Genomic DNA, 11,007 nt, shown 5'->3' with positions numbered 1-11,007 from the left:
GACAAAACTCTCTCTGTTTGTGAGGAGTACCAACATGAATAAAATGAAAGTAGTTATGGAGGAATTCACTGTATTAGTATTAATAACAATCATAGGGATAGGGAAAATATACAAAATTTGTTTTTGGAAATGCATATTAATTATTATTGATGGTGATACATGTCTATTGTGAAATGTAATTGCAAGTGAAATCCAATTCAGTACAAACAGATGAGGTAAGACTGACGTAAGATGCTGTATACCATAAGTTAAACACAGCTTGGCCGTAAAGAATGAATAGTGATGGCCAGTGTTTCATCCCCACCACTGAAGCGAATTAGTTCATGGAAGTCTCGCGTTATTCGCACAGTTGTACCAGAAGTGCAAAATGAGGGTAAAATTGTAAATACAGCAGACGTGTATGGTTGCTTTTATTCGAATATTTGTTATAGTTTGTATGTCTTAAGTGTTTTGAAAACACCTAAAAGTAAATAAAAGTGTTGTGCCGCACGGGTCATAGGAGACGAGAGTGTAGACCCAAGGTTGCTTTTTAGAACGTCTTTTACGGTTTAAGCGGTTTATGATTTCATGTTTTTGTATGCTACTATTTGTCACTCCTTTACTTGCTTCAATAGTTTAAGGTAACTTAGGACAGAATGTATGCGTTACGTGTTTTAATTGTAGGTGTGTATTAGCTTCATTCAGTGACAGGTTAGCAAGCACTGTGCTTCGAACGACTTCCGATATCTCTTTTCCTGGAACTATATTACATTCAAAAGAAGTGACGTTTCGATGTCTCGATCGATTGTACAGGTTACTGGAATGCCTACAGATAAACTTGTTATATTAAACTTCAAAGTTCGCGTGGAACTGTTTTGAACAAAATGTTCCTACAGTTATTAGTTGGAAATGTGAACTTTCAGGAATATATAGTATATTATGAAACTGGAGTCAGTGGTCATCTAATAGTGTCAGTGATAATGGTATGTTTCTGTGTGATGTGGTAGGCCTACGTGCAAGTGAATCAAGAGTGCCTACTGTGTACAGACCTGCACAACGGGAATGTAACCACTACATTTCTGAAAACTAAAACGAATTCGGCTGGATTTCGGTAAGTAACCTCAGACTGTGCCTGAATTAATTGTGAGTTTGTAAACCTTACCATTGAGTATAGCTGTTTGTCATAATGGGCAGAACATCTTAACCTATTTGTCATTCGACGTCTCTGTTTACACGGTTGCACCTATTGTGCTCTCCTATTTCGTTCAGTAGGTTTTGGTATTCGAATCGGTTTCTTCTATGGTCCAGATTTTACCGCCTGGCGTAAGCTTGCAGGTATAATTTCATATAATCGAATGTGTGGGCGTGACAAGGAAACAGATTAACCGATACCTCGCCCGCGGCTTACTCATGTCGATGGAGCCAGCAAGCAACATGGAAGTGTCGGTAAACTTCAACCAGGCTACACGGGGCAACAACCCAAACGACTCATCTTTTTAATGTATTTTAATCTACACTAAATAAAATAAGCTAATCGGCGATTAATCATGGCAGCTTTTGAATGTGTTTATATACGCTAGGGTTTTATTATGTGTAACCAATAAATAAATCCAAGGCGAAGCCAATAATGTAGTGACGAAAAGTGCAAGGTAGCCTGCTTGAAGTTTCCCTTGAATGTGAAAATGTGCTCAATCGGTTATAACGTCTTTTTACGTATCTGCAACTTCCAGAAGGTTTCCGATATTATCTTCTTCGTCACTTAAAATGTGGTAAGCCTGAATATTACGTTGGTGTCGAGACGGCAGGAATAATTATTAGTTATAGAGTGTTCTGTTGTTGTTCCGCTATTTGCTTAGAGGAGATTCGCAATTTATATTCCATGTGAACGAATTTGATACGATCGAGTGCATTAATTTCTCAAAATAGTTTTCCCCATTGATATGAATGAGGGAACGATGCACTGTGGCGATTAAAGAACGTAACAAAATAAATTATATCCGTTCTTACCACGAAGTACTATATAAAATCGAAGCATAATAGAATGTCGTCTCTCTCAGTCATTCTTACAAAAATAAAGCTCAGATTTCGATTCGATGTGATTTTTATAGTCCATATAAAAGCTGACTGCTGAATTTCATTTTGGTTGATATCAGTGAAATATAAAGCCTGCACGCGGTGCAAGGCCGGCTTTAGGGGTGTACAAGCTGTACATTTGAGGGTGCTGAGCTAAAGTGGCACCAAACCGACTTCAGTGATCACAACATAATCAGATAATCGACGATTTTGTACGAAGTAATGTCGAAGGAAACAAATACACGTTTTATGAGTATCTGAATTTTCTTGAATTTTGTTCATAAGAGAAGTGTTTTCGTTTTTTCTCCATATGCCAACGATTAAAAACAAAGATTACTTTTAATAAATAATAGTAAACAGGTAGCTCATGTTATTAATTAGCTCATTCTTATGAATTTAGTGGTGTCGTAATTTTATTTAGATGGACGAATAGGGACCGAAAAGGGTTGTAAGGCCTCGCTGTCAATGCAGTCAGTAGTTTTCCATAAAATATCATTTTTTTATATTCTTAGGTGTTCTTTACAATTCAGCGTCGGAAAAGTAGATTCGTCGATGCCTGCCTGTCGCATATTTCTTTATATTGTTACATTTGTCTTGTACAACCTTTTCGCAGTGCTGAAACCGTGACTTTGGATACAGTTCTTGCAGTCTCCTTTATTTGCTTTACTCCCTGTTAAGTGGCGTATAGAACACCTTCGGAAATTTGGTGTTCTCCGAAGAATACACCAATCCAATCTTCTTTGTAAATGTATTGTTAGAGGTGACCAAGACATTTTAATTTAAACATTCAACGTTATGGCAGTTCTACGAACTTCTTGAGGTTGATACTGCACACGTTCTCCCTATCTGTATGTTCCTACTTACTATCTATCGTGGTAAAGGATAGTTTTTGAAAACTTGGTGGTTACTTGGTCCATCATGATATTAACTGAAGATAGCTTTTGTATGAGATGATAAAGTTGCGTCATATTGTGATAAATATATATTTGTTTAAATCTTGTCAGTCTAATCACAATAAAATTCTATTAAATATTAAAATATTACTATAATTAACATTTAAATATTTAAAATATATTATATGATGTTCTCTATCGAAATGTTCGATTTATATTAGATCATCACTTTTTACACGACATGTTTCAGTTCTAAAAGAACCATCTTCAGGTGTATAAAATTATATAAACTTAAATATAATTTCTTAAATGCAACTTTTAGTCAGATGTTTATCAGATTTCAGTTCAAACACGGCAATACTTCCAGACGGACGTAACTTTTCTACAACTTTATTTCTGGATGATACAAAAACAACAACAAAACGTTCACCCACACAAAACCATGTTAAGCACGACGTACATATACAGAACAACTTCGAATACGATATTAAAATACAATAAAATCTGGAAGAAAACATCATTTGAAATCTGATAAACATCTGACTAAAAGTTGCATTTAAGAAATTATATTTAAGTTTATATAATTTTATACACCTGAAGATGGTTCTTTTAGAACTGAAACATGTCGTGTAAAAAGTGATGATCTAATGTAAATCGAACATTTCGATAGAGAACATCATATAATATATTTTAAATATTTAAATGTCAATTATAGTAATATTTTAATATTTAATAGGAATTTTATTGTGATTAGACTGACAAGATTTAAACAAATTTTGTGAGAGATGTTTCGCCGTGTAGTCTGGTAGAAATTTACTGTAAGCTTCTACCAGACTTTTTGGGGCAACGTCCCAGAAGACAGCCATCTTCATACTCGACACCATAAGAACCTGAAATCTCACCAAGGTATTTGATGTTTTTATGGAACTGGAAAGTGCCATAATACCTGTTTTCTCCAGTACAATTTTAGTATTATTTCTCCAAATACGCCTCGGACTCACAAAATCTTTTGTTTCTAGACAGATTTTGTATTTCTCATGTCTCCCATGCATGCTTTCGTCCTATAAAAATGTTTGAAATGTAAGTTCAGGTAAGCGTGTTCTGAATCTGTGATGTCTGTGCGTGGTAAGAGAGAGACGCATTGAAATCATATAACATTTGCTATTTATTTGTTATTATGTTAATACACCTCTCCACGCTGTTACATTTGACATTCAACACTGAAACACACAACAGGGAGGCACTCATACCCATGCAAGCGCATTCACAAACAATATTTACAATTGTTAAAATAAAGGCAGCACGACTCAGTCGGCCATCTTGTTTTAATTGGAAGACATGGAATGTTGTTTCGAGGTTACCTCGAATCTAATATTGCTGGTATATTGACATTTGTACATTATTTTTATTTTAAAACAACACAGTTTATTTGTAATTATTATAAAACCAGCAAAAATGAGAAATATGATAAGCTACATACAAAAATATTTTGAAAACTATGTACATAACGTTTATACCTTGTCAGAGCTAAGCAAATAAGATTAGTTTTTTTTAACACACTGTGGCAATTACTTTATCTTCTCTCAACGCAGATATACGTAATTTGCCACGGCAAGATGTCGATTTGGCTATCTCGTTCTTGCACCAACAATAACACGATCAATACCCTCTCAACGGGATCGATAAATGCAATCACGAAAAGCGTTTCTTATTTAAAACATGTTTTTTTTCTACAGTTTTCAAAAGCAGATTCTGTGTTCGCATCCAGAAACGTGATTTTGACCGACCTTCTTTTTTACGCGATGTGTAACAAAGGTGAATTTTTCTCAATGCCGATTGTTAAAATTGTGGTTTCTACTCGAACTCGTCTTTTCGCCAAACGTAGTTTTGATTTTGGCTTAGTAATTAAAATATAAAGACGTAAAATATTGAACAATTGCTAATTAAACGAGATATAAGTTTTATAATATTCTACATAAGAGAATATAGTTTTAAGCAATAAACTTTTATGTACTTTGTCTCCTAGATATTATAAGATAAGGTAGCCACATGTTAGATGCTACTTTCTATTACATCACTTGAAATACGTAGGGGCCTGGGTGACAAATTACTGTTTATTTAGGCGTAAATTTATCGCGGTTCTCTGTAAACACTGTCTCCGTGGATTCAATTTTAGACACGTATTTCACGTCTTTGATTTTAATTCAACTAATGGCAAAAATTTCATTACATTAAGCTCCAATCTACCAGTCAATTTCACTGATTATGGTACGGCAAGAGAATGGTAATAGCACAGTGTTCATTTCAAATCTAAAACTTCTTGACGATGGTGAAGAGTCAATTGAATAAAAATTTTCTCGGATATTATCCATCGTCTAGTAAATATAAAACGTAAAACGACGTTTCGGAGATGGGACTCTATCTCCGTCTTCAGGTTCTGAAGAGTCAATTGAATAAAAATTTCCTTGGATATTATCCATCGTCTAGTAAATATAAAACGTAAAACGACGTTTCGGAGATGGGACTCTATCTCCGTCTTCAGGTTCCTACACAGTTGGGCCCACTAGATAGAGCTAATCCCTATCTCCGAAACGTCGTTTTACGTTTTATATTTACTAGACGATGGATAATATCCGAGAAAATTTTTATTCAATTGACAGTGTTCATTTGTTCCAAGACATTGATAGTTCCTTGACGATATATCAACTACTAAGGTTACACAGCATGGAATTAAATACTGTGGGTTTTATTTAATTTGATCATTTTAGTTGAGATTCTGGTGAGCTTTAAAGCGTTATTTGAACAAAAGTTACTGCAGCAAGTGGTTGCAACCCTTAGTATGCGTCTTTGTATGAAATCACTCGTCTAACAAAAAGCCAGTCTGTGTCTGGGTCTGTAACTAATTCCCACTTCCGAAGACAGCGGAAGAGTGTCCGAAATTATTAACAAGAGTTGAAAAGAATAAAAACTTAACAGTCCATGTTTTTGTCCAGAAACGTGCATTCTGATAAGCAGTTTAATGTGTTCACCAATTGGTTTCCTTGTGTATTATTCTCAAGAAGAATTTTTAAAATGAATTAGCAATTTGATATTACAAGTAATTTAATCTCGTAAAAAGAACTTTACTGCGTTTAATCAGTGTTATTTTGAAATTGTGATTTTGACTTAGGGAAATATTAAGGACATGGGAAAATCAGTATATTTGGTAGGAAACAGGGAAGTGACATTTAAAAACCGATTTTATGCAGGTATGAATCTTTCCGAATTCAGACATTTTACTGTAATATTTATCACAACTTACGTTCCAGGAAAACCGAGTCTATATAATTATCTGGCCAAATGATTAGTGAATAATCCACATAAATCCAGAACTGTCTTGGAAATTCCACGATATATCATGGCCATGAGCTAAAATTTTGTGCCTGCAAATATATTTTTCGTTTGTAAACTGTAGTCTCAAAAACTTATGCATAATGATGAAGAATACGTTGACGTAACTGCTTTTAAGTACCGCTATTTACACACATGGAAACACACTAATACCGACGCAAATTTGTGTAGTTTATGATGTATTCAATCTTCAATCTTGATTCCATTCTTATACGAGACCTTTTTGTAAGTTTCATTAACATTAACGTTAAAGAAACAAAGCTAACTGTGTAATTTAAATACTTGCTTTTCAAGTACATTATTTTCCACTGTTAGAAGATATTTCTGAGTTTCCTAGGTCTAATATTAATAAATTTAGTGCACATTAAAATCCTACTTTTATTTAAATTACTAAATTGCACATTGCAGGCATATGTGACGTGAACAGTGTAATTTCTTTACAGAAACAAAGCTCGTTGTGTCATGGGGAGTCATTACGGACTGCAAGGGGAGTGAGAATCATAAAAGAATTGCTACATTTCCAGCGTTCAGATAAAATTTTCCAAAATACTTGCAGCATATGTTCGGCATATTTAGGTCCCATTTTGTTTTATTACAGTATACAGTAGGCCGTGGTGGCAAGCAAGCGGTGTGATGCACTATTGACTCGAAACGAGGAGAAAAAATAAAATATTATAATTTTTTACACAACATGGCGAAACCATATGAATTTACAGATATCTTCTTTCATTTCTACAGGCGGAGGTTCCCAAAATGTTCTGTGCGGAATATTATAATTTAGATATTGTTAGAATTTCGCTTAATTGTCTTCGAATTATTACGAAGAGCTTTCGAAATATTTTGTTTTGAAATTATTTTCCTTGTCGACGTGTCCATTAATTTACAACGTTTGTATTCATACAGCTGGAACTCTGTGAGAACCTCTCCATAATAAAAAACTCTATGTTGTAATGTACATAACATTATTGCGCGGCTACACATTGGAATGTTGAGGCTACTTACCATTACTTAGTATTTTGCTTTACTTTAAATATATTTTTGTCTTACTATAAATTACATAATACACGTCTATACGTTTATATACTCCCAATATTAACAACATCGATATGTAATAACAGCAGCTTTGAGTTTCTTCATCATCGTGATAACAGAATAATAGCTAGAATATTGTCGAACCAGCTTGAAATGTCCATTATGAGACACTTATAAGAACGTATGTACATCTAAATTTTTTTTGGAAAATTAAAGTCAGTACATCTGATCATAGTCATATTTGATCATTTTATATATTTTACTTACCTACGTATAACTACATAATTTTTTATCTATCAGGACCTACACAACATTTAAAATAATTCTTTTAATAAAATTGTTTTTCCCTAAAATATAAAGAACCATTCTTATACCGACACAACGTTAATAAACTTCCCTAAGCTGAAAACGACGTATAAATTGGATTTAACACACTTTTATCTTCATATAATCTCTTAATGACAGAACATACTCCAAATACTACATCGAAGTTAGTAGAAGATTAAGTGCATTGAACAAAGGTCCTCTTATTGCAATTTAATGGGTACATCCGTTATGAAGTTTCTGAGTCTCATGGAATGTAAATCATCCCTTCACTTAAAACGGCGGTATGATACCTCTCTTTATGAGAACCAACTGCACATTATATGTTAAAAGACATTTAAGGCATTTACACAGTTAAGTAAATTTTAAATTGAGACGTGAACTTGAAACATGAGGTCTCCGTTTAACAATGATAATATGAATGATATTGTATTCTAAAAGTACATACCTTCTGCTTGCGTGTTTCCATATTGACATTCTAAATACGCTTTAACGTCCTGTTTATGCTGTTATTGAGCTAACTGGACGGGACCTATAAATTACACAGAGTCGAATTCATTTATGATTGACTGATAATTAGAACATGAATAATTTCCAAGGGTGACCTGGGTACCATATACGTTATTCTTAATGAGCTGCGTTATTCTAAGATTCCGAACTCCCACTTCTAAAAATGTAACAATAAAATACCTAAAGTAGATGAGTAATAAAATTAGTTATAAAATAAGTTATAAAATAACATTTCTGCGTGGAGCAACGCTGGTAACTAACCGAGTAGAAGCATAAACTATTGTAGAGTACTTGAAATTAATTGAACTAGTAGCTATTGTTAGCTTGTTAAAATAAAATAAATATATATAAGATGTAATTCACGTGATTTCTATTTGTTCATAAAATGGTGGCCACTTGAAGCCACGCCTGTTTAAGGTAAATGTAAGATAATATAATTTCTTCGAGAACAGCCCTGAAATTTGTTGGTTAATATCAGTGACTCTTTGATACAAACTAAAAATTTTAGAGAGAATACAGACTGTCATCATTTTCTTCATGAATAGTCTACTCCTTTATGGTCGATAAAGTTCAGTGTCTACAGATCGTGTCCTAGGCGGTCCAACTCTGTAAGGAGGAAATCAATGTCTGCCTCCACGACGGCTGCACTTGAGATAATATTCCTGAAGAAGTTGGGTCGTGCATCGTCGGGCTGATAGCCCACCATCAGCGTGCCTGCTGTCATCATGCGACCCTTCAGGACTGGTGTGATCTGTAGCACCGACAAATCGCAAAATGTAGGGCTTTGAAACACATTGTGCTGTAGAGAAACTGGGCAGCCTTATGTGCAAATGAACACTAATAAACGTTATTATTGATAATCTTTTTCGGATAGTCTGGTTGTTTTATGCAGAGCTTTAGTTACATCAAAGCTAGAGTATGCCTCTGTCGCATGGGACAATCATACATCATCTGTCTCCAATAAAATATAAAATATTCGAAGACAATTTGCCAGTTTGTGTTGTTATATTTCTCAGTTGATATTTTTTTGTAATTACGATTTAATTTAAAATTGTTTAACATTTTAATATTTTATTAAAGACGATTCTTTTACCTTTTTATTGGTGATTCCAGTGGTAAAATGAATTACCATTCCACCATGGATGTTGTTGATATTCGTGTGCGTACAAAGAAAATTAGAGAATATTATACTTCCATCGTGAGCAGCGCATTACGAACCGGGTGCTGTATATTATATGTTCCGGTGTTTGGACATTTATAGAAAAAATGTTATCTCCTATGAGGACACTTTCTCGATACACCGAAGTGTGTAGATTCATTAGTGTATTTAGATTAATTTTGTTTCACTTATTTTTATATCGTGTATCCGGTCACAGTGACCGTGCGGTCTGAAGAGTGGACTTCCATGTACTTAGACACTGGGACCGTGGGTTCGAATCCCACTCAAGCCATGGATTGGATGTTTGTCCGCGTCTTTCTGTGTTGTGCTGTCCTGTGTGCAGATGGAGGCCTTGGGACGGGGCTGATTACTCATCCAAGGAGGCCTACCAAATGTCTAAATAGATTAAGTAACCTCGAAGAAAGGAAGCCAATACCCACACTGGGTTGTAGAGTCATAGATGATGATGATGATATTTATTTATTACTGTTTGTCATAGCCTGATTACTATTGGCAAACTTCATGAAGAAACTGAATTGAATTAGTATTATAACGCATTTGTTCTTATTTTGAGCTGGAATGAGGTAAATGTTAATTATGTTACTGACATTAAGCGACACGTCATGAAGACGTGTAGGAGCGAGAATATTGTCTACACATTCTTAACTTTGTTACATGAATGTGAGTGAGCAACTGAAGAAATCGTCTGATTTTCCCATGAAACCCTCTGAACAGGAGGTTGGGTGGGCCCCTGAGCCAGTCTGCAGTCTATCCAGGGTGGCGTCCTAGTGCCTTTATTGATGCTGAGGGCGCCACCCTGTTGCTTCTTTCAAGTATAGATAGAAGTACGCCCCTTTAGACACTTGAAACAAAATATGTAGCACCTTCAAGAGTCGGACAGAATGATAGATTTATTAAATTTGCAAGTTATCTCTTTGAAGCGGATGTATCAGGTACTTTAAATTTGTGCATTTCGTGAGCTGTTTATATAATTTAATTCTGCATTTAAAAATGTAGAGATGTCGTTAAGTTCTAGTTAAACGGCCTTGTATTATTACTCAAGCTCATTTATTTTAACTTCGAACTGCGTTCCAAACCACCAATGAAATTTTCTTTTTTGGGACTACTTTCCTGCGTCGTAGTAAAGAGAAAATCTTCCAGGAATCAGACTCTCAGAAACGGAGGAAAGTGGACGAGTAGGAATAAATCTTACGTCAAGATGAAATTTATCATTTGCACCCATCATGGTTAATCTGAATGAAGACCAAATAAGGCAGCAAAGAGAAACGACACTTCCCACTGACACCACAGCCATCTCATTAGACAGAACCTCATTTGCAGAAATAGTGCTACGAGTATGACAGATCGAGACATACAGCTGAAAGTAGGGGTGTACTGTGGTGCTTTTATCACAGTCTGTTGTGTGAGGTATAGGTTATTTGATTTAGTCTATACAAAAACGCCCCTAGAGGGGTACGGGGCCCCTTCTTAAGATTTGTATGTACACAGTAAATAAACAATTTTGTTTAGTGTTCTGTCTGACGACAGGTCCATATGAACAGGATCCTTCCATCCTTTTCTCGGACTGGGACCTGTTCATATACGTTCTTGGCAGATGATCCAGAAGTGGTTTGCCATTGCCTTCTT

The 11,007-nt window shown here is 35.0% G+C and overlaps 1 protein-coding gene across 1 annotated transcript in view; it reads right to left on the bottom strand.

Annotated features, from left to right (window-relative positions):
* Positions 1-4,086: 4,086 nt before the first annotated feature.
* The window catches only part of Gad1 (glutamate decarboxylase), a 122,484-nt gene continuing 115,563 nt past the window's right edge, over positions 4,087-11,007 (bottom strand). The window contains exon 12 of the mRNA XM_022078790.2: positions 4,087-8,952. Coding sequence (XP_021934482.2) covers positions 8,779-8,952 — 174 coding nt within the window. The 3' untranslated portion in view covers positions 4,087-8,778. The remainder of the gene's footprint in view (positions 8,953-11,007) is intronic.

The sequence above is a fragment of the Zootermopsis nevadensis genome, unplaced genomic scaffold, assembly GCF_977971745.1.
Source record: "Zootermopsis nevadensis isolate Lab colony 2312 unplaced genomic scaffold, Znev_1.0 Znev_ptg000050l, whole genome shotgun sequence".
NCBI classification, from domain to species: domain Eukaryota; kingdom Metazoa; phylum Arthropoda; class Insecta; order Blattodea; family Termopsidae; genus Zootermopsis; species Zootermopsis nevadensis.
This window is presented reverse-complemented; position numbering and strand designations above follow the sequence as displayed.